This window comes from Saccostrea cucullata, unplaced genomic scaffold (assembly GCF_032062105.1).
Source record: "Saccostrea cucullata isolate Sc308-1 unplaced genomic scaffold, CSIRO_AGI_Scuc_v1 ctg3216, whole genome shotgun sequence".
In the NCBI taxonomy this organism is placed as follows: domain Eukaryota; kingdom Metazoa; phylum Mollusca; class Bivalvia; order Ostreida; family Ostreidae; genus Saccostrea; species Saccostrea cuccullata.
In genome coordinates, this window is record NW_026932963.1 from 1 (window position 1) to 25,852 (window position 25,852).

At 34.4% G+C, this 25,852-nt stretch overlaps 1 protein-coding gene across 1 annotated transcript in view; it reads left to right on the forward strand.

The window, feature by feature from the left end:
* The first annotated feature begins 9,316 nt into the window (after positions 1-9,316).
* LOC134236678 (ecdysteroid-phosphate phosphatase-like) overlaps positions 9,317-25,852 on the forward strand; it is a 32,367-nt gene continuing 15,831 nt past the window's right edge. The window contains exons 1-8 of the mRNA XM_062718855.1: positions 9,317-9,402; positions 9,869-10,055; positions 10,353-10,545; positions 11,905-12,074; positions 12,462-12,670; positions 12,818-12,923; positions 13,026-13,173; positions 14,966-15,085. Of these exons, the coding sequence (XP_062574839.1) occupies positions 9,320-9,402; positions 9,869-10,055; positions 10,353-10,545; positions 11,905-12,074; positions 12,462-12,670; positions 12,818-12,923; positions 13,026-13,173; positions 14,966-15,085 (1,216 nt within the window). The 5' untranslated portion in view covers positions 9,317-9,319. The remainder of the gene's footprint in view (positions 9,403-9,868; positions 10,056-10,352; positions 10,546-11,904; positions 12,075-12,461; positions 12,671-12,817; positions 12,924-13,025; positions 13,174-14,965; positions 15,086-25,852) is intronic.

Below are 25,852 nucleotides of genomic sequence, written 5' to 3' on the forward strand. Positions count from 1 at the left end.
CGAAGTATCATATAAATCCAAGAAGCTGTATAAAGAACACTAATATCTTTTTTTTAAAAATTACGAAAAAGAGTTCAAAGTTTGCCATAACATCCCCTTCCATTGCCTTCTTTCCTGTATTTGACAATTATACTATTTCAGAAGGCTATTTTTAGGTGTTTTTCGGTATCACTTTCTACCTAGGCTGTGATGGTCGTCCATCTCTTTGGTAGACTGGGGATATAAGGTCTGGATTCATCCTCACATTCCTGTAGATCATGTTCAGTTCAACTGAATTTCCTTAACTTTGTTTTTTTATGTGGTAGATGGAGCTGTGTCCTATGTTGTTTTACTTCTCATTTAATCTGGTCCAAAGATACATTTCATATTTTTCTCTATGATTCTGCACTGCATTGGATTCCAAATATATTACAGACTTCTTGCTTTTAGTCAGAAATTTTGACCCTGCGTGCAAATTTAAGACTTCCAAAACTAAAGTGCATAGTACTCCAGCATGCTAGAGGTTCATGGCGAGATACTTTTGATTTGGTGCCACGTCTGAAGTAAATAAGGAGTCCATAGGGACATTAAGCGAGGTTCTTACTTGTAGGAGTATAGTGCACCATCTTTGCTAGCCAAGAAAGAAGAGAAGAGTGGATCTTCACCCTTGGCTAGTGGATCTTCACCCTTAGCTAGCGAAGATGATTGTGCACAGGACCAACATTCTTAGTGAAAAATCACACTAAATCATCAGATGATACAGAATGTACCTATCTTCAACAGATTATAATTCAGTTGTATACAGTGTATATACAAATTATAATTCAAAATTTTTTTTATTATTTGAGAGGCACCTGTTAAACTTTATCATTCAATTGGTTTTTGCCAAAGTTGACTGTCATAAAATACTATGATCTGTCTTGTTGTTACAATTTTTTAACAAAATATTTCAAAACAGTAGTGGAATGTACATTACTTATACATGTATTGTTCAGAGATTTTGACCCTTTGTAGTGTATTACATACCAGTACATGTATACATATAAATAGCCCAAGAGTGTGCCAGGCAGGAAAATGGAGACTGGTACTTCTTGATTTAGCAATCTTACCTATAAATAATCATATATATATAATCTATTGCTGTGTTTAGGTTTCAATTCTTCCTGAAAATAAGGAATTGTTAGAGCTGAAAAGTGAAATGAATTTTCAATATATCAGTCAGACAGAGTTCAGAATTAAGACCTTTATGTCCATTCAAAGATTGCTACATGTATCAATGTGTGTGCATAAAAATTCATTGTCATATTTTCCTTGTACTCAAGTGAACATGATGTCAGTAAGGAAAATTTACTGTCATTAATAAACTGTGACATTTGATGTACTTTTGACCCTGATTCAGCAGTGATAAGATATTTGAACGATACCATGAGTAATAGAGCAGGAAGAATGCTCTTGAGCTACTGCTTGACATGGAGATTTCAATGGCTCTCCTTATAAAACCGGGCTGTTGTAAGAAAATGTGGCAATGTTATTCATTTTTGTGCTCTCAAACAATTAAATCATAATACAGTGTTGTTGAGGAAAACCAATTTATATTTTTTTTTTTTTATACATGTATTTACTTGTGTACATATGTAACATTTATTATATGGCCCCCTTCGAAGAAGGGAGGGTATATTGTCTTGCTGCTTTCTGTTGGTCCACCATCAGTTTCCGTTCATTTTATTTGCAGAGGTTGCACATATTGAAATGAAATTTGGTATACAGATTTATCATAAAAATATCTAGGTCAAGATCTGTTTAGGGTATGATTAGGCTATTTTGGACAAAGTCATGCCCCTTGGACTTATAAAATTCAGATAATTTGCAGTTTCCGTTCATTTTCTTCGCAGAGGTTGCGTATACTGAAATGAAATTTGGTATACAGATTGATTTATCATAAGAATATGATATCTAGGCCAAAGGAGAGGTTTCCACAAGGCTGTTTTTTGGCCCATGTTTTTTGCGAAAAATGAAATTAGATTGCCAACAATTTTAAACTTACTTTCATTATATTCAACATGTCTAATTTTGTGCTGTGTATTTATTTTGCGAGAAAAAACTTAGGATAATATTGGAATAAACGATCAAAGTATAGTACCCTCAACTGCTTTAACATTGAGTATATGGGAAAATGTTGGAAGGTTATGATGTTTAATCTTCTAGTACACCACGTGTTGCATTCTGAACCAAAACCATAATTTGACAATTAATTACTTATATGTACAGAAACATTATACTGAAATATGGTTGTGGTTCGCAATGCAACACACACTTAAATACTAATGACTTTGCAAATTTTGCAATCTGTTGAGTTGTGGTTAATTTTATTCAAACACTTAAAGTGAATCATACACATTTATAACATTGTCCAGTCAACCAAACAGATTACTAGTAATTCCACCCTAGCTCTGCAGGAGAGGGGTATACTTTTTTAACCTTGTGTGTCTGTCTAGCTGTCTGTGTGTCTGTCTGTAACAAATGTTCTTCCTATATTTTCGGCAACTACTGATAGTAGATGATTGGGGCTTTTAACACACGTTTTGCATGTCAAAAGGTGACATTTATTTTTGTATGAATACAATGTCAACTTTTTGTTTATCTGTGTGTCTGTATGTACCAAATTTCCATCACAGTTTTCTCAGCAAATACTTATTGCAGATTCTTGAAATTTTAGTACACTCTTTGTTTAGGCATGCCATGTTATTGTGAGATTTATTCATGAGAGTCAATCAGAGTGGGGGTTTTACTATTTAGTACTGGCTTGTCCTTTTATACCTGTATGAAAATCATACAAAAGAAAAATAATTGATTATATTATAACATGCCTGTGTATCTGTTTGTTAGGAAAACCAAAAACTTGGACACTAGAGACGGTAGTTTCAATATAAAAAGACCAAGGTCAGACTTATTGTTTCACAATAAACAATATTAATTATTTAATGTAAATCAAGGTCAAAGTTTCTTGATTATACCCGCACTTTCTAAAGAAAGTTCGGGTATATTGTTGTTACTCATGTCCGTCCGTCCGTCCGTCCGTCCGTCTGTCACACTTTTCTTCCCTGAACTCCTCCTACATTTTACACAGTAGCTTAATCATCTTTTGGGAGATGGTTTGTGGGGTCATGTAGATGTGCAGTAAGCTTTCGGAATTTTGATTTTGCCCCAGGGGGTCAAATGGGGGTCGAAAAATGACGTTTTTTAAGCAAAAAGCTCCGTCTTCCCTGAACTCCTCTTACATTTTACTCAGTAGCCTAACCAGCTTTTGGTAGATGGTTGGTGGGGTCATGTAGATGTGCAGTAAGGTTTTGGAATTTCGATTTTGCCCCGGGGGGTCAAATGGGGGTCGAAAAATGACGTTTTTTGTCCAAAAAGCCCCGTCTTCCCTGAACTCCTTCTACATTTTACTCAGTAGCCTAACCAGCTTTTGGGAGATGGTTGGTGGGGTCATGTAGATGTGCAGTAAGCTTTCGGAATTTTGATTTTGCCCCAGGGGGTCAAATGGGGGTCGAAAAATGACGTTTTTTGTCCAAAAAGCCCCGTCTTCCCTGAACTCCTTCTACATTTTATTCAGTAGCCTAACCAGCTTTTGGGAGATGGTTGGTGGGGTCATGTAGATGTGCAGTAAGCTTTCGGAATTTTGATTTTGCCCCAGGGGGTCAAATGGGGGTCGAAAAATGACGTTTTTTAAGCAAAAAGCTCCGTCTTCCCTGAACTCCTCTTACATTTTACTCAGTAGCCTAATCATCTTTTGGTAGATGGTTGGTGGGGTCATGTAGATGTGCAGTAAGCTTTCGGAATTTTGATTTTGCCCCAGGGGGTCAAATGGGGGTGGAAAAACGACGTTTTTTAAGCAAAAAGCTCCGTCTTCCCTGAACTCCTCTTACATTTTACTCAGTAGCTTAACCAGCTTTTGGGAGATGGTTGGTGGGGTCATGTAGATGTGCAGTAAGGTTTTGGAATTTCGATTTTGCCCCGGGGTCAAATGGGGGTCGAAAAATGACATTTTTTGTCCAAAAAGCCCCGTCTTCCCTGAACTCCTTCTACATTTTACTCAGTAGCCTAACCAGCTTTTGGGAGATTGTTGGTGGGGTCATGTAGATGTGCAGTAAGGTTTTGGAATTTTGATTTTGCCCTGGGGGGTCAAATAAGGGTCGAAAAATGATGTTTTTTATGGAAAAAGCCCCATCTTCCCTGAACTCCTCTTACATTTTATTCAGCATCCTAATCATCTTTGGGAGATGGTTGGTTGGGTCATGTAGATGTGCAGTTAGGTTTCGGAATTTTGATTTTGCCCGGGGGGTCAAATGAGGGTTGAAAAATGACGTTTTTTATGGAAAAAGCCCAGTCTTCCCTAAATCTCTTTTTTGTTTTAAACAGTGGTCTTATCATCTTTTGGGAGAGTTCACTCTTTTGAAATTTTGTTAAAACATCAAGGTCAAGGGGTAAAAAATCATAGCATGTTGGGAGCCTCTTGTTATGGGTAATGTTCACTTGAAATGTGAAAGTCAAATCTCTTCTCAATGAAAAGGAAATACAACATTAATGAAAACTAAGTTAAACTTCAAGGTCAAGGTCACAGAGTCAAAAAGTCATGATACATTTTGGAAGGTCTTATCACAGGTAATATGAAAGCCCTTTCATTTATCTTTCAAAATGATCAATTCAAAGCAATTAATTTTTTTAAGGAAATTAGGTCAAACTTCAAGATCATGGGTAATGAAAATCATATTGTATGTAGAATGGTATTGTCCCATTTAATACTAATACACATATTTAATATAAAAGTCCTATCTCTTCTCATTCAAAATATACGACCATGATGACCAAGGTTAAATTTATTGTGACAGATAGGCAGATTGACAAACAAATGAGATTTAATGTACCCTACCTTTAGCAAAAATGGGGACAATAAATGTCTTTGCTGTTCTTGAGAAGAAGATTTATGTTGGAACAAGATGTGTTTGTGAAACACTACGCGCCCGGCGGCAACAAAGTTAAAAAAATCTTCTTTTAGCATATTGATCACAGTCAAGGTCACAAGGTCATTGACCATGGTGTCATTCGAAAGAACTTAATCAGTGGAGTATGCGTACTAAATATGAAGTCCCTATCTCCCATGGTTCAAAAGTTGTGGCAAAAAGTGTAAAGAGCTATTTTTAGCATATCCGTCACAGTCAAGGTCACAAGATCATTGACCTTGCCGTCGTTTGAAAGGACTTTATCGGTGGAGTATGCATACCAAATATGAAGTCCCTATCTCCTATGGTTCAAAAGTTATGACAAAGTGGAAAAAGCTATTTTTAGAATATAGGTCACAGTCAAGGTCACAAAGTCATTGACCATGGTGTCGTTTGAAAGAACTTAATCGGTGGAGTATGCATACCAAATATGAAGTCCTTATCTCTGATGGTTCAAAAGTTATGGCAAAAAGTGTAAAAAGCTATTTTTAGCATATAGGTCACAGTCAAGGTCACAAGATCATTGACCTTGATGTCATTTGAAAGGACTTTATTAGTGGAGTATGCATACCAAATATGAAGTCCCTATCTCCTATGGTTCAAAAGTTATGACAAACAGTGGGAAAAGCTATTTTTAGCATATAAGTCTTAGTCAAGGTCACAAGGTCATTGACCTTGAAGTCATTTGAAAGGTTTTTATTAGTGGAGTATGCTTACCAAATATGAAGTCTCTATCCCTTATTGTTCAAAAGTTATGGCCAAGGTTAAAGTTGACAAACAGACAAACAGATAAACAGACAAACAGACAAACAGACAGGACAAAAACAATATACACCCGGGATCTATCGATCCGGGCGGTTAAAAAGTACCCTGCATATTTAAATGTAAATTGGTTGAAATTAGCCTAGTGGTTCTTAAGAAGTTAATGTGAAAAGTTTGCAGATAAACAGATGGACAACAGAAATCAGTACATTTCAGAAAACAGTATGCTTATAAATAGTTAATCAAGGTGCTTTGGGTAGCAAAATAAAGCTAAACTGGTATATCTAATTCATCCGCAGAGCTTAGTATATTTCAATATGCACAACCTTTTCAACTCTTATAATTATTTTTTAAAATTTATATCACCATGTCTCATTCAAGGGAGAACTAGAGATATGACCAGATGTATATCTGTTGAATATAAAATATGTACATGTATTCTGTGTTTTTTTTAGTAATTTGTTTGTTTGTTGTGACAGCAACTGTTATGGCAGCTTTTGGCAAAGGTTGAAGTTTCTCAAATGTAAGTCAAACTCCAAGGTCAAGGTCAAAGGGTCTAAATTGTTGGTATCAAAGGGAAAGTCTTGTCACAAGGAATACACATGTGAAAAAAGGGAGAAATCCCTAGAACTTCCTCACCTGTTCAAAAGTTATTGCCAAGGTTAAAGTTAAATTGGATTCAACTCTAAGGTCTAGGTCATAAATAATTATACCTGTTGAAAGTTCACAATGATTACACATGTAAGAGCATGAAAGTCCTAGCACCACCTGTTCAAAACTTACGCCAAGTTCAAGGTATTTTTCTTGTAAAATTGGGTCAAAATCCAAGGTCAAGAGATCAAGAGGTCAAAATTGGTGGTACCCATTAAAAGGTTTTCCCAAAAGAAATTTACCTATGAAATATTCAAGCCATGTGTATAGCCCAATCCACTTAAAAAATATGGGCAAGGTTAAAGTTTCCGTGGACAGACAAAAATACATAAACATAGGAAACAAAATATGTATAAATAGTCAATTGAAAAAATTTTCTACTATTATGGAGTCATAAGATCAATTGTCATTTCAGGTACAGGGAGTCAGTGGCTAGGGAGATTAGACCCCCCCCCCCCCTTGGAATTAGCAGTTATTTAAATAAGACTATATATGTACTGTAGAGAATAAAAATGACTTTGGACATCCTCCCCCTTAGAAAACAGGGACTCCACCATCATTGTTTTTATTATTATTTTTTATTTCCATCTCAGGAAATCTTGGGCTGATTTTTTTGACTGAGGTGTGACACCCCCCCCTTTCTGAAAAAAAAAAAATTCTGGATCTGCGTCTGTTATATACTGAATGTCCGCAACGGGAGATAACTTGACAATGTGAAATTTGTCGACTGTGGCATGCGATGATCTTTGACCATGTTGACCCTTTTTGAACTTCAACCTAACCATTTGCATTTATTTATTTTTATGCAATCTATGCTAAATCTTGTACTTACCGAATGTCATAGGTCGTGACAACGAATTCATGAAATATAATCCATATAATCCAATTAAAACACAAATGATTTTAACTGACCACACTGCATCATCAGCATACATGTGCTAAATAATCTCATTCGACAAACCTTTGCTGATTCCTTTGCCAGTATGAATTGGCCGAGGTGTGCCAAGAGGTGATATCTATATATATATATTTTTTTGGCCCATGGACCTCATATTTGAAGAGAAAAAATTTATACTAATGAATTTAAGCATCTTGTTGTGAAGTTGTTTTAAGATTTTTTTTTTATTAGGTCACAAGAGGACTAAGATATTCCTTTGTTTAGGAGTAAGATAGATTACTAGCCTAGCTTTGGTCCCTTGCATAATTTTTCTTTACAGATATTTGACTAATGAAAAAAAGAATATCATTAAAAGTTAAGCATCTCTCAAAAACCTCTGATATCTGAAATGTCAGTATAATACATCCTTGTTCTGTCTATTGTCTATGAATAGAGATAGAATACCTCTATTGTCACCTGTATAAAGATATGTATTCATTGACTTCCCAGAAAAGCATATCCACTGAGCACGAAATTTGTAGTGTTGAGAATTCAATGAATATCTAACGTATTGTACAGAGATACGTTGTCATACCTATCTTTTATGGAGGAAATATTAGAAGAATCATACATATTACTATGGTACACCATGACTTTGCAATTACAGTGTACATTATTTTCGTGTTAGTATTAAAGAGTGAAGGTGATAGCTAGGGCTATATACATGTAGTTTTTCCTTTTGACTGAATGTCTCAGAGTCCCACATTTAGGTATTTTTTTGCACTTCTTAGTAGACTTATGAGATCTATATCAATAAAACTAGGATGAAAGGGAAAATATATGCACCAAGGAGAATCTTCAATGTTTGTGTTAAAAAAAATTAAGGGTTCCAGAGACTTTCACTTAAAGGGGAGAAACCCTATGGCATTTACATTTGTAAGATCACATTTCAAAAATATTGGATGGGAGATTTTAAAGTTTTTTTTTAACCATTTCATGACTTTGAAGTAATGACCTGCACAAGACCCAGGATGAGTTTGTCATATCATTATATTGACCTGCATATAACTCATGGTCACCTCGAGATCTTCATAAGTTAGAGATATACATATGTATTGACCTTCAAAAGTCACATGTTGGTCACATGTTGGTCTAATCTGCCCATTTAACTGATATTAAAAAAGATATATTGAGGGAGAGAATTCAGGTATTGCAATAATGCAAAGATTATATAATTACTGGGTATATATAAGTATCAATTATTCAGGATAATTATGGACTGCATGAAAGCATTAAATTACTTATATCTTTAAAGATGTAAAAATTCTAGCCAGATTTTTTTTTCTCTCATGATTTTGTCATGAATCAATTGTTAGAATTTATAAGGGGAAAAAGGAAGTGTTTTTTTTTTCTTTTTGCAAAATGTTATAAGATTACCATTCATATGATGAAATTTGCTTTTATGGTAAATTAATTGGCTTTAAAGAATATTATTATGTAACTTAACTAATTACAAAAGATTATATGACATCTCAATGTAAAACCTGTTGAAAATAAATTAATATTATCTGAGTACATGTATACAAGGACATTAAACCCTGAATTTTATAGGTATAAAAAAAGGAGTAATATGGTATAAAATTAACAGTTATTTCAGTCTTTGAATGTCACATTGAATTTGAAGATTGCATGACTTTTTATGCTAAGGACTTATTTGTAAATATTAAATAATTATAGGTTTAAGAGAAAAAAAATCCATATTCCTCAAATCAGATCAAATTCAAATCAAATTCATTGTAGAAACCCTACATTCAGATTAGTATGAAATGTGATTTAATTTAGAGAAAAAAAAAATGAAATTAATTTACCATATATGCATTAATCAACATTGACATTATTCACTTGTATACATAATGTATAAAATGCACCAAATATTATCTGTGTCATGAACATACTGTTAAAAGAGCTTGTGAACATATAAGTACATTCAAGTTTTTATCTTGAACACAAGATGCTTCCTTAAAGAGATACAACATGTATGATAACATGTATGTGCAGAATTTCTTGCATGGATATAATGAATCTTGGTTGTAAGAATGTTAGAAGTAACAGAAGGAGAAATTCTCAGTACATGTAAGCCTTTTACTATTTACACACATGGATGAACTTTTCAAGATGTCCAAAATTGATGCTGTTTGATTTGTTGAATATCAGATAACTTGCACATTTTGTTAATATAGACGTAAATGTAAAATCTGTTCCAGGAGATTACATTACCTTATTATTGGTTTGAAAATCTGCAAGTTTTAATAATTAATACATGAATTTTACAACAATATAGATGTAGGTTTTCAGCATATTGTTTACTTAGCATGGAAGTGCCTGAAAATGATTACATGTACAGTGTAAACTGTCTTATCTGACTTCTGTACAATCTGTTTCACTGTGAACTCTGACCTTCATTTTGATTCCCATTTTACTGTCCATTTATATTTTCACACTGTGTAATCTGATACCCTGTGTACACCCCCCTCCAATGGTATCTCCTTGCAAGTGGGATTAGAGAGAGGCTTTACTGTATTTTGAACTTTTTTTGCAGGCTCTTGTCACATGTAGATGACCCTACCCTGGATGATGGCACCCCCAGGGAATATGTCCTCTATCTGTGTCCTAACGGTAAAATGCAGGACGAACTCAACAAATTCTGGGAGAAGAGCCTCACCCATTGTGGATGGAACGGGGCTCATTCCTACTTCCCTCACATCACCATGTGTCCATTCTTTACAGTGAGCTCAGTCACACTTTACAGGCCAATGATGTAAAGAACAATGTAGAAAAATATTTGTTTAACAGACAGGGTTCTTTTTTGGCAAATTTGGCATTTTGGGATTTAACTATTTTCTTTGGTCTTGAAAAAGACAACTTTGCTGTCTTTGAATGTAAAAGAGAATTTTCTGAATGTAAAAAATGTCTGTGAAGTGATTTGTTGAAATTATTGCTAAGTTCACACAATTAATATATTTTTTTAAAAGAATATGTGTTTGTAGCAAATTAAGACTGAGTCTCAGATAATTTTGTTTTAGGTTGATGACAAAGATGTAGGATTTTTGAGTGAGAGCTTTGTAAAGCTAGAGAACAAACTCAGACGGGCCCCTGATACTCTGAAGCTGGATTTCTTTAGTCAGATGAATTTCATTGGATTATTTGTGAAGGATACTATGTATGAATACTTACAAGAATGTGTCTCAATGTTCAGCAAAGAATTAGCCAAAGGAGGTAATACATTAATGTAGTAAACATGCATGGCTACATTTAATTAAAAAATACAGTCAAACCTGTCATAGGGATCACCTGTATTTTATGACTTCCTGTCACATGGGAATTTTACATTTAAAAGATTTTTTTATTAACTCATATACTTGAATTAGGCATCTTCCTGTCTTACAACATGTGACCGTCCCTCAGTTTCAATCCTTGATTACCGTAATTTACGGAATATAGGTGGATACTTTTTTCCCAGAACCATTGGGATCGCTCAATATACATTTACGTCAATAACCTAAAAATTGGTGACTTTCAGCTCTTCTTTTCATGTGACAATTTTAGAACCTCCATTCATAGATCGCCTAAAACAGGTTTGAATCTGAGTCCAGGACAGTTTATATTTGACGAGTCATTCCATGTACATGAATTTCTGTTTATAACTGAAATACCTCACACACTAGCTCAAACAAGCAGGAACACCACATTATAAAATTAATAAACATTTTTAAGATGATTCAAGTGGTTATATACAGTAAATACGTGTAGTATTTTTGTAAAAGTTCATGTATGCTGAGTTAATAGCTGGTACCATATTACACAGGAAAAACTAATGATAAAAAATAAAACATTTCCAGTTAGAAGGTGGGAAAATGACAAGTTGCACTTTTATGAATTTTTATGTAAATACATGTATGTGAAAAATTGGTACAAAAAATTGCTTTTGCAGTGAGATTTTTTGTATATGTTCTAAACATAAATGAAGATTAAAGGCATAGCATCTTCTCTCAAAGAACACATTATGGCTTGTGAAACTTCCTTTATGCATTCACTCACTTACTCACCCACCCACACACAAACACACTTTTTATATTCCTTTCAACTTGAATGCAGAGTGATAAAAAAAGTGCTTCCTGGAATATGTGCAAAAGAGTGGTAGTACTGTAGACAATTTGTTATAAAAATTGTCTATAATTGGTAAAGACAGATGTTTCCCTTGTTAGTAATCATAGCTTGGTTGAGAGAAATGAATTACTCGGAGTAATCTTTGATGTACTAAAATTAGGTACCCTTAAATTATATAAGATGCTTAAATACTGACTGCTGAAAATTACGTAAACAGACAGAAGAAGTGTTTTCACTTTGAAAAGATACACATTCTCAAGATATACAGTTAGACCTTGTTATCTCAATAGGATGCACATGAAACTGTATATCAACATACCGGTATTAATACTTAATTTAAAATTCATATTTGTATAAATCAAGCAAACCATTTTACCAGACTAACATTATAATTGTATCATTCATAGATTTTATATTTATTTTTGAAGTCATTGAAAGAATTTAAAATAAATTCATTTTCCTTTTAAGGGGTCAAAGTTGAGCCCCACAAGAAACAGCTTCACCTGACCCTGGCCTACCAGTACCCACCAGAACAGCATGACAAGCTCCTGAAGTATGCCAAAGAAATAGATCTGGGGGTGGACGTTAGATGGGACCTCCGTCTGTATTCCAGGGATCCCAGGGCAGGCAGAAGTGAGGTATTTATATAATCTAAATGATGCAATTTTCAAACTCTTAGGAGGTCAGTATTGGATCTTGTGCTCAAGGTTCAAGGTAAACTTACCAAGAATGAAGGTCAATGTCATGTTGTTTTTTTTTTTATAGAGAGCACCAGGTCATTATAAACATAATTGTTTTTATCAGAAAAGTTTATCATTGCTTTGAAAATACAGGGGATGAAAACCACTTCACTTTAAGCACAAATTTATCTTAAGCAGGTTCTCTGTAACACAGTGGAAACAATGTAGTTTAGTTATCTGTATTTAAAGAAGTCTACAGGTTCTCCTTATAAGCAGGGTTTTTTAACCTCTGTCTCTACCATTTTGAATTTTCTATTAGAAAATTCATTTAAATGATGTTTCCAGATCCGTCGAGTGGTGAAGGCGTACACACCACAAGTTGGGGATGAGCTGGAACTCATTGATGGAGATTTCATTTTCCTGGACCCAAAAGAACTGACTAAAACCAAGGATGGCTGGTATCCTGGGATTTCATGGCTGACCGGGATTCTGGGAATGTTCCCGGGAGTCTACACACAAAAAACAGCCGAGACATGGACCTGGATGCTTCATAGGTCAGTATTGGGAACATCATGGGAGACATAATGTGCTCAGAAACTGTCTTGTACTAAGGTCTACATAGAAAAAGGAAAAAATTTGAATTCTGATATTGTTTAAATAAATTTCATGGACATGTAGAATATTGTGTATACTATCCCTAGATCTCTACCACTGCATGTAAGACCCAAGTCAGTAGCTGTGACCAATGGAATCATTGTAGAGGAAGATTATGATGCAATCTGGCACGATGATAAGGATTATGCCAAGGTAAAATACAGCCAATCTCACCTCTCTTTTCTTTTTTTTAGTTAAAAGACAAAAAAATCTTGATAATGCAACATAATTTAGGTAGCGAGTTTGTGAATTTAGGTCAACAAAAACTTCATTAAGGAGAAAAAGCAGCGCATGCCTTCAGTGGAGAAGAGGGAACAGAGAAGATTGATTATATGTCGCCATGGCGAGAGGACGGACTTTGCCATGGGTAAAGGGTGGTACGACATGTGCTTTGATGATGATGGTAAGATGTTCTTCATAAGTATTTTCCTTTGTTGCATTCTTTTCTTCTTTATTTAAAGTTTTTTAAAAATGTTTTTTTTTCCCAATACCACATTGGATTCAAAAGTGCAAAGTTTTGGTCTTGGTCATACTTTATATACTGTAAATCACTTTTTATTCACGAGAACTTTATTTTCGCGTAATTACGCGAGGTCGTGTGCTCGCAAAAATTTAATTCTTGCGTATAAACTATAAAAGTATTTCTTAAGATTATATAGAACAAAAACCACAATTCGTGAAAAATTTGTCTCGCTAATCAAGAGTCAATGACTATCTCGCGAAAATAAGGTGTCGCTAAAAATTTAGTGATCTACATTATATTATCATGTAATATAAGCACTTTACTACAAGAGCAAAGTAATTAAAAATATTAAGGTTTTTAGTAGCTCACCTGAGCCGAAGGCTCAAGTGAGCTTTTCTGATCACATTTTGTCCGTCGTCCGTCCGTTTAGCTGTCCGCCTGTAAACTGTTCACTTTTCGACTTCTTCTCAAGAACCACTCGGCCAATTTTGACCAGACTTGGTACAAAGCATCCTTGGGTGAAGGGGAATTTAAATTGTTAAAACAAAGGGCCAAGTTCCCTCACAAGGGGAGATAATCAAGAAAAGACAAAAATAGGGTGGGGTCATTAAAAAATCTTCTTCTCAAAAACCACTGGGCCAGAAAAGCTGAAACTTATGTGGAAGCATCCTGGGGTAGTGTAGATTCTAAATTGTAAAAATCATGACCCCCGGGTGAAGGGCGGGGCCACAATGGGGAATCAAAGTTTTAAATAGAAATATATAGGAAAAATCTTTGAAAATCTTCTTCTCAAGAACCACTGGGTCAGAAAAGCTGAAACTTATGTGGAAGCATCCTGGGGTAGTGTAGATTCTAAATTGTAAAAATCATGACCCCCGGGGGAAGGGCGTCGCCACAATGGAGAATCAAAGTTTTACATAGAAATATATATGAAAAATTTTTGAAAATCTTCTTCTCAAGAACCACTGGGCCAGAAAAGCTGAAACTTATGTGGAAGCATCCTGGGGTAGTGTAGATACTAAATTGTTCAAATCATGACCCCCAGGGGTTGGGCGGGGCCACAATGGAGAATCAAATTTTTACATAGAAATATATAGGAAAAATCTTTGAAAATCTTCTTCTCAAGAACCACTGGGTCAGAAAAGCTGAAACTTATGTGGAAGCATCCTGGGGTAGTGTAGATTCTAAATTGTAAAAATCATGACCCCAGGGGGAAGGGCGGGGCCACAATGGGGAATCAAAGTTTTACATAGAAATATATAGGAAAAATCTTTGAAAATCTTCTTCTCAAGAACCACTGGGCCAGAAAAGCTGAAACTTATGTGGAAGCATCCTGGGGTAGTGTAGATTCTAAATTGTAAAAATCATGACCCCCAGGGGAAGGGCAGGACCACAATGGGGAATCAAAGTTTTACATAGAAATATATAGGAAAAATCTTTGAAAATCTTCTTCTCAAGAACCACTGGGCCAGAAAAGCTGAAACTTATGTGCACATGGAAGGATCGTGGGGTAGTGTAGATTTCAAAATGTCTAAATTATGATTAGTGGGATAGGGTGGGGATGCATTATGTATTACAAGGGAGAAATCTGGTAAAGAACAGAATGGTCAAAGCTTCTCAGGTGAGCGATGTGGCCCATGGGCCTCTTGTCTTACCATACAATAAATTATATGTACAAATTGCATAGGGAATCAAACATTAAAAAAATCATGTATAAAATCTAATTCTGCAGGTAGATATTCCAGAATTAACTTGAATTTGCCAAAGAAGATGTTAACAAGGTCTAATAACCTGGAATACATAAATGACCCACCTCTGACAGAAGTAGGAAAGTTACAAGCACAGCTAACAGGTAAATTTAAATCAGCTTAAAAGCTGGGCAAAGTACAGTTTCTCTAATAACTGCTATATGTTTCATCACTCCAACACAGAGAGTCTTTTTTAGGTTCCCAAACATGGTAGAGGACTCTTCTTGAGCATTTGGTTGGTTACCATGATAAGTAAAGTAATTTGATAGGTTTCCATATTTCTTAATGTACGCAACAAGCATTCTGAGAGTATTACATAGGCGATACATGTACCCTACTGGGTTCCCCTTTTCTCCTTAGAATACAAGCTCATTTAGAATATTAATTTAGTGCATCATGATTCTGATAGCAGTCCCAACTATAAAAAATGAATTAAAGTACTGAAAGTACTGAATCGAGGTGACGTCTTCCAGAAAAATGTGAAATTCACCCCCAAGTAACTGGCATATGCAAAACTTTTAATTGAGGAGAAACCCCAATGAAAATCACTGGAAAGAAAAAAGTGAGTAGCATGACAATGTATTTTGTAACTTATTTGAATGATGTATAAAAACTGAACTATAAGTACCCGTCACCATAAGAGGAAAATACCTCGCATTTCTCTTTAAATTAGATTTTTGATTTGTTTCTTGTTACACAGTAGATGCAGATCTGTAGCTCTCCGAAAAAAAAATCACAGACCGGAGAGGTACAGTGCCATCCATTGAAAAAACTATTTATTTATTGCGCTCAAAGAAGTGCGCTGTTTTTCGATTTATTTCTCCATGTTTTTAAACTGTCTGACATTTCAAAATATTACTAACCATGTGTTCCTAACATATTCTTTCACTGTTTCCCCAACAAAAAGTTCCTTATAATTGTTTTTAATGGCCCTACTGGTTCTGAAATTGAGATCATCAAATATATCGACTATTTATACTGCAATTTTGGTTTGCAAGATAATTCAGTCCAACGCACTTTGTGCAGATGTCAACTAAGAGAGTACTTCATAGAGGAGTAAGGAATTTTTAAAAGTGTTTCTTTTTTTGGAAGAACTATAAGTCTAAAACTAAGCACAACTTTTTGTGCGCAATAAATATACATTTTTTTTCAGTGGATGGCACTGTAGCTCTCCGGTCTGTCAAAATATTTTTTTCGAAGAGCTACAGATTTGCAGCTAGTTACACAGTAATAAGGATGAACATTATATTTAATGTTAGCAACAAAAAAGTGCAGACACTGGGCTTATATAAAACACTAAATAGAATGAGTATCCTGCCAGTATCATTTTGTCCAATGTATCGTAACTCTGTCACCAGGGTCCTCTACAATATGCCATCTTATTAAAGAATTCCCCCTAGTTAAACTTTTCCTGAACTTTGTACGTGTCATATATTTTTGAAATTGCAACATGCAGGCTCTGGGGCCATAAAACTTAGATGAGCTCACTCTTGATCTCAGTCTCACTTTTCTACAAATACATGTACTATTAATTCGTTATAGGTAAAAGTGAAATTAGATCAAAAGTGCCCCGGAGCAATGAGACAACATTTATCATTGATGCAGCTAGCATTTAATACAATCAAAAACCCTCTATTTAGTTTTTTTTTGCCAAGAGCAGGCCCAGTTTGATATTTTAAAGAAAGGTATAAATTCTGCATTTTAAAATTTGACTTCCCAAATAGTAGATTAGGGGATTTAGTGATTTTACTTAAGTGATTGAATTCGCCCATCAAATCCAAATCTATAGTATAAGCTTTAAGATTTAAAATATTACTCTCAAATTAAAATACTTAGCATAAGGTATAGTTAAAAAATATATTATTTCAAATTTTCCAGTTACAAGGCATATAAATGTCTACAGCTTGAAAACAATTATTCGCTATTATCAATCTAAAGTTTTTACATCCTCTTCAAAGTTCATTTTCAAATTCCTTATAATTACTTTCTTCTTTTGTGAATTCTTAAAATTATGAATATTAGAAACCACATATTAATTACTTTATTGCGAGTATAAATTATTATGTAAACTAGATTAAAATCTCTGAAATTTACATATTAACAAAAAAATGATCTACCTTCGGTATGACATCGATAGATGTTTAGCTGTGTTAACGTTGCGTCTTATTGTGTATAACTTGTAACAATGTAATTTTTCATATGCGGAATCCTAAATTGTAGAGGAGTTCAGACCGAGTATTCGATGAAGTGGTCATTAGCATGCAGCGAAATAGGTACAGGTGCCCTGCTGTTATTCACCTTTTTCAACAGTGATAGCACCAAACAGATTTATAAGATTGGGACAATATTTTTACGTTCTAAATAGATTTCTTTTAATGAATTACAAAAACAGAAGGGTAGAAATAACTTCACTTTTGTAATAATTTACGGTGAATTTTGGAGCTCAGTAGGGACTATTGCGCCTCAGACGCCTCTATGTTAACCCCAAATTTATTTAATTGCATGTTTCAATTCAAGCAGAACGCTTCCTTCTGTTTTGTTTCAGTGTATACTGTTATAATAATAATGATTGTATTTATATAGCGCTTTTCTAGCATAAATGCTACTCAAAGCGCTTTACAATGCAATGTTCTGTTCTCTCCCTTGCCTGCGATCGACGTTCAATACACATACATGTAGGTCACGATCCCTGCTGCAGCCAGTTGTTTACATTTTACCCTCGCTAAAATAGTTCAGAGTATAGGGATACATCATATCTTATTCCCACTCAGGAACTTGTATTTAGTATTTGTAAATCCATAAAAACACTTCTTACTGCTTGGAAATTAAATTGAATACATTGTAGATCTTGTTTTGTGACAGAATTTCTGATTTTAATACATGTATAATCGGAGAACTATATTTCTTAGAGAACTGATAAAAATTAATGTTTTTTAAAATATTTCCAATCAATCTTGCAAATGCTATTGTTTACATATTAGCAACCTATCTCTAATTTGATCCTTGCCTTCTAAGGTATCATATTTTTAACAACAAGATTACTGATCTGTCCCAAAGAGTGAAGATCAATAAGAAAATGCAAATAGTAGTGATCACAGGGGTCCGCCATTAAGCTATAGAGCAGCTATCGAGGCTGACTTACATCACCTCGAAAAATCAGTGACGTGGAACAAAATGTAAACTTGATCTGTAATTCAGCAAGATACACTCACATACCAAAAAATCAGCTTGATATTTGCAGGGGTTTAGAAAAAAGGTGTGGAAAGCCAAGTGCGACAGAGGGACAAATGGACAGACAAACAGACAGTCTCAGAGGAAACTTATAATTCCCTCTGGTTTCACCAGTAAGGGGACTAATAATGTACACAAACTTGGAAAAAATTAGGTTTTTGCAATGGGAAAAAAGCTTTCATTGGAAAGATAAAACTTGTTGAGTTTGTTCATCATATCAAGAAAAACTCACAATATTCAGGTTATTTTCAATTAATCAAGGACAATTGCATCTTGTGTAAGCATTTTGTAAACATTTACTTCACAGGCATCAAAAGCAAATTGAAAGGGGGGGGGCTATAAACCAACAAAAAAGGGGGTAAACTCCATTTTTCAATGCCTAAATACATGTAATGCCTATCTTTGCCAAAAAAGAGTGGAAGGAGGACTAACACATTGTATTCAGTTTGTCTGCTATGCAAGGTGCTTTTATTAGACTGACACCCAAAAATAAAAATTCAATGCTTAAATAAATGTTTTTGCTGGGGCATTGCATGTAACATCATTTAGAAATGTGGAGCATACAAGGTTTGCCTATTTTGTAGCTGCAGATCTGTAGCGTTATGGTTTTATATATTTAGTATTTGACCATAACACTACAGATCCAGTAAAACAAAAAAGGTGCAATTTACGGCGCAAGATTTTTTGCGCACTTTTGGGGAGAATTTCTCCACTTTCCAGCATCGGTCAATTAACTACCTTTCACTCCTTAATTCTAGGCACATTATTTAACTAATCTGTATGTTTTATCCATCTCCCAACCCTTTATTTTCGTCTCTACACGTTATAAACTCGCTTGATTAAAATTATTTGTTAGATTGCTAAAAATTCTCTTCAGGCGAGTTCAAACTAGAGAGTAATTATTAAATATAAACATACATGCCAACTTTTGAAAATTCCCATGGGGGATTTAGCGCGTGGCGACAATTTTCAAAGCTTTAAATTCACGACATTTTGTCGTGAAATTAAATGATTATGAAATGATCTTTTTTAAATTTAGAATATTGATATCACATATCAATACAACTTAAAAAAAAATAATGTTTTTCTTTCCAGAATTGCCAATCAGAAATATTTTTGCTAAAATAGGTGCCTCTCTCACTAAAGAAGGGGTATTTAGTTACATATGTAAACAACATTTTTGAGGCGCATCGTTTTCGATGCAGCCTCATTGCGATCACCTGGCAATTCTTTCTTATCTAAACTGCGGCGGCAAAGGACTCAACAATATTGATTCTTAACACGTTATTAAAAATAGTGCTAATGTACATTGACAAGTTGGCGATATCCATTGTTAATTTTAAACAGCCAATAACATAAAATCTCACACATACATGTTGTTTTTACTTTGAATCAACAGAGATTACAAAAAAATGAGAAAATAAACAATTAAAACAAAGAGAGAAAACAAACGTGCCCTTAGACTGGTACCCTGACATTGGTTAACGGGCGCAAGCGCCCTAAAAAACCTAGAGGCAGCGACTGGAATCAAGGGCAGAGAACCAGTGCTAACGTGCCCTGTGCGGAGTAAGATCTATTAGACTGGTACCCTGACATTGGTTAACGGGCGCAAGCGCCCTAAAAAACCAACGACAGGTAACCACTGCCATTTTATCGCGTCACAGGAAACAGCACTGATGATAAAAATCTGTATTTAGACTAGCGTAAATCCAGAAGTGCTGAAGTAAATAAACCCTTCTCTCTGCACTCTAAACTGCTGTTAACAAAGAAAGTAGACGGATTTTAAGCATATATAAAACCATAAAGAAGTGTTGCTCCAAAAACCATCAAATGTAAAGCGATATCACAGGTCCCATATGCATATCCTACCAAAATAATTCAAATCAAGATCTATTGCATGATTAATTTATCTACATATTTACCATGATATGATAATTAAATCATCGATTTAGTTATAACACTTGTTCTTTATCATTATTTATGTTCTAAAGTTTACGGGGAATGCTATAACTCGTCTCTCTAACTCCATGTGTTATGGTATGCACCAGGGAGGATTACAATCTAATTAATTCTAATTGATCCGCTCCAGTTTGATCGCTTTGTGTAGCGATCAAATTGGAGCGGATCAAAGATCTAATTTTAATTAGATTGGGAGGATTACAATGTTTAACACTACGGAACATTTGAAAGTTCATTGTGACAATATATTGTAAGTTAATGATATACTCAATTAATAAAGTCCTTACTATGTTGTTTGAATAATTTCATCGTATTCAATTGCTCTATTCATCAAGAAAGACATGCTACGTTTTGTTTTCTCTGTTATTTAAATCGCTGGATCCACCTAACAGTACTATGCGCGAAGCAAGCAGTGAGTTTTTCCACTGTCATGGCGGCGGAGGTTACCTGTCCTTGTAATTCCTAGCGGCAGCGACTGGAATCAAGGGCAGAGAACCAGTGCTATGTAATTCCTAGCGGCAGCGACTGGAATCAAGGGCAGAGAACCAGTGCTATAAGATCTATTTGCATAACAACAGCTCGTACTATAAATTACTCGGTTTTGTATCGGTTCATAAACCGTATACCACGCCCGATTGTTTATTTTAGTCCCGTATAATTTATATAACAGGGTTTCGATAGAAGAACTACGGCGCCGCTGGAGGGCCAGGTAAAAAAATATTTTTATTTGTTCGGACAAATTAGATATTCGTTCGGACAATTAGATATTCGTTCGGACAATTAGATGTTCGTTCGGACGAATTAGTTATTTGTTCGGACGAATTATATATTCGTTCGGACAAATTAGAAATTCGTTCGGACGAATTAGAAATTTGTTCGGACAAATAAGTTATTTGTTCGGACAAATTAAAAATTCGTTCGGACGAATTAGATATTTGTTCGGACAAATTAGAAATTCGTTCGGACGAATTAGTTATTTGTTCGGACGAATTAGATATTCGTTCGGACAAATTAGAAATTCGTTCGGACGAATTAGAAATTTGTTCGGACAAATAAGTTATTTGTTTGGACAAATTATTTAAATTTAGATATTCGTTTGGACAAATTAGAAATTCGTTCGGACGAATTAGTTATTTGTTCGGACGAATTATTTAAATTTAGATATTCGTTTGGACAAATTAGAAATTCATTCGGACGTTGTTGGACGAATTAGTTATTTGTTCGGACAAATTAGAGAAAATGTGTACAACTGTCAGGACACCGCGATTAATATGCGATTTGCACCAAGACGTTTCATTCTATATTTTGATTCTTTGCAAAATAACTTTAATGAACAACATTATCAATAAATATTTTGAAGATAAGTCGTTTTAATGTTGATCTCTTTCTTATATTTTTTATGTACATATTCACTACCCTGCATTTATTAATCATGACATGTAAATGATTTTTTAAATACATTTCTGATACATATGTCGCCGATTTGTGGCTACAATATTTCCGATGCGGCGTAAAACATTCAATCAATCAATCAATCTGGTACATATGCGGTGTATAAAATGAAAAAAAAGGTTCTCATTGAGTTTTTGATTAAATATTCCTGTTTGTGAATTAAGAAAACTTCACAAAAATGAATCTGTTCGTATTGAACTCAGGTTGTTCCTATGACTCGCAAGCCGGTGAATTAAGATGTCAACCGGTCAATCTGGTATATTTTCTAGTCCATTGATTTACAGAGCATAGTTATATCCCCCTCCCCTTATTGGAGAGGTACATGTAGTCGAACAAACTATTTAATTTCACTTTCAGCATTTCTTAATGTTGTTTATAGGCTTTTACAGTTGAATACCAGTTGGAAGATTTGATAGGCCAATGACTCACTAGAAAGGGGAATTATGAAACAAACCCCTTTTATGGGGAAATAAATCATGAATGAATGAATCTCAAAATATTTTCAAGTAACAACCCCCCTCCTCTATTTAAAAAACGATCGATTGTCTTAATCATTGAGAAGCTTAACTTGCATTAAATTATGATGTGTTTTTAATTTTTACTGCACTTTCTAGGAACTTACATATATTCATCTTTTTTTTTTATCCTTTTCCCGGAAAGGGGCGTGTGTTTAATTTGGTCAATATTATACTTGCATGATTTAATTCATGCACTTTTCTGATATTTAAATATAAAATAAAATTTATATAGATACTTAATAATAGTTTTTAATGATCTAAGAAAGGATCCATTGGAGATGGACTTTTGAGATTCCCTCTTTTTGTTCCTTTATCACAAAATACTTAACTGTGGGAACAGCGGTATAGAAGCCAAACTACAAATGTTCTAGCTAGTAAGCCCCACCTTAAAAAAATTAAGACCCATCGAATGAGAGGCTTCATATTTTGAGTCCGAAGTTTATTTGATATAATGCAATAGAGCCACGTAGCAGCGTTTTTGAAAGTGGGGGGGGGGGAGTCTGAGAAAAAAATACTTATTTGAAAAGTTGACAAGCAAAAAAAAAAGGGGGGGGCACAGGAAAAGTTGCCCAAAGTTGACAGTCCTATTTCGTGGGGGGGGGGGGGGGGGGACTTACTTTTTCAATGCCAATTTTTACCAATTGCCGAATAAATCCTTAAGGAGTGGATCTCATCTTTTCAAAGAAGCGGTATCTGACCACTGGCAACCCAGTGTTACCAATTTAACACCACCAGCAAAAGTTGGTCTGGTAGAACCAGATGATGTTTATTTATGACAAATCTTACGAGTGTGTCAGGGATGGGAGTGAAAAGATGTTTGATAAGAAGTAACTGACCCTTTGAATTTACTAGTGGGCTCTCAGATAATATACTTTCTTAAAACATTGCTGTGACGTCATGCCTTTGTTCTTGCAGTCTAAAAATTTACCTGTAGCCGTCCGATAATAATAATTACCAGTCTGATAATATATTATCGGACGGCAATGATAACAAAATCGGACGGTATTTAAAAACAAAAAGAAGAGTGGACTAAGTTAAATATTTCCACCTACCCCCGACCACCCCCACCCCCTCCCCTCCAAAAAAAGAAAAAAAATTAGGGAAAGCAATCGCAAGGAAATTAAGTTGCTACAAACTAGAAAATCCATGAAAAAATCGAGTTTAAACCATCTTCAAAATTGATAATTCCCATCTTTTAAGTGTTTTTGATACAGCACTTTGTATAATCGAATTTAAATCCATTTTTGAGAAAGAATCGGCAAAATATCTTTTATAAAGATTATTTCCAAGTGGCTGCACTTGTAAAAGCTGAGAATTTCCATTCTGTAAACTAAAACTCCAGGATGAAAATTCGCATGTTTCCATGGTGACGGTGGTAATTTAACCCCAAAAAACATTTATGCACAAAATAAATAAAAATGTTCCAAAATAAAAAGGAAATCCTTCCCCAACGGACCCCGTCCTGCTTATCTAAACGACTGCCATTGAATGAATGAAATGAAACAACAGTTCACCCATTCTTTATTTGTCTCTTTTCTTTTGTCCACTTATTAGACGGGAAAAAAACAATTGATGCCTGAACTCCCATTGTGTTAATATCGGACTCCTACAGGTAATTTTTGGACATTTAAATGGCAATGTTTTAAGTAAGATATATGCCTCATACTATTCTATATGTAAAATTATCAGACAGTTTTCGGCCCTAACGGGCCTCAAACAGTCTGATAATTTTACATATAGAACAGTATTCGGCATATATCCATTACAGAATGACAGACTTTAGGCCTATAATACATGTATATACCGGTATAGAACCATTATTTCCGAATATTTACAATCAACATACCCGACTTTAATTGCACTTGTCTAATTGCAACGTGTGTATGTCATGGTCCAAAGAGCTATTCATGTATTAAAAAGGGATGAATCCTCCTGGCAAATTGTATATCTCTCTTTACAAGATAATTTGTGCAAACATCAAATTCGTCCAAACAAATATCTTATCCGTCCGAACAAATAACTAATTTGTCCGAACATATTTCTAATTCGTCCGAACGAATATTTTATTCATCCGAACAAATAAATAATTCGTCTGAACAAATATCTAATTCGTCCGAACAAATAACTTATTTGTCCGAACAAATTTGTCCGAATATCTAACAAATTTCTAATTCGTCCGAACAAATAACTAATTTGTCCGAACGAATATCTAATTCGTCCGAACAAATAACTAATTCGTCCGAACGAATGTCTAATTTGTCCGAACAAATATCTAATTTGTCCGAACAAATATCTAATTTTTCCGAACAAATTTCTAATTCGTCCGAACGAATTTCTAATTCGTCCGAACGAATTTCTAATTTGTCCGAACAAATAGCTCATTTGTCCGAACAAATTTCTAATTCATCCGCACGAATATCTAATTCGTCCGAACAAATAACTAATTCGTCCGAACGAATTTCTAATTTGTCTGAACGAATATTTAATTCGTCCGAACGAATATCTAATTCGTCCGAACGAATATAATAACTAATTCGTCCGAACGAATTTCTAATTTGTCCGAACAAATAAAAATATTTTTTTTACCTGGCCCTCCAGCAGCGCCGTAAAGAACAACTCCTGTGGCTTAGGTTCTCATATATAATTTATTAAAGATGTTGAATGCATTGTATAACAAGCAAAAGCCCTGAAAATATCAATAACAGATTATAAGTACAGTAAAACTCGGTTATAACGAAGTCCTAGGGACCTGTGAATTTAATTCGCTATATCCGTAATTCGTTATAACTGTATAACGAATTCGTAAAACCATATAGAGCGAATTCGCAATATGCAGGTTTTCCTTCAGGTATTACTACCAAATATGTTAGGGAAGCAAATATTATAAAACATACCTTCGATAACTAAGGTTTTAATAGTGAATTTAATTATATATACAATTCCATGAACAAAAATAAGTCAGTTCAATTTATCAAATTGTGAGATCTTTGAAAGTTCGTTATAACAGATGTAAATTTCATTATATTTAACTTCAACGGGACCCAAAATCAGTTCGCTATATCCGCAAATTCGTTATATCAGAGTTTCGTTATAACCGTAAAATATTACAAGGATTTGTTAAGAATTTTGCCGGGGACCCAGAAAAACTTCGCTATATCCGTGAATTCGCTATATCCGTGTTCGTACTAAAGGAGTTTTACTGTATTTAGAAAACAAATATATTGCATTTATAATACATGAATATAGATACGATTTACTTTATAATAACAGATCATAAAAATATTACATGTTATTATACCATGTTATACTGAGTATTCAATGGATACATATAAAAAGAAAAGTAAGAGTTATGCCCCTTACAACATCGACGTATTGAAAATAAGAAAATGAATCGAACAGAACTATTACAGTAGAATGAATAGTTCACAAATCTATTTACAATAATATATACACACACAATTAATAGAAAATAATAGTAGGTATACCTGATTGTGGATCAGGGCTCAAAACAATGGGCCACCCGATAAATAATGGGTCTTGATATACTTTCCTATTAAACAATAATTACACTCTATATACACTACTGCATTACTGATGTTTTATTCACACTCAAAGAATTTACACTTTAAGCTTCAGGTAATAATGATAAAGTTGAACTCAGTATATCTTCATAAAATTACATTAAAAATCAAAGACGATGAATTATCGGAA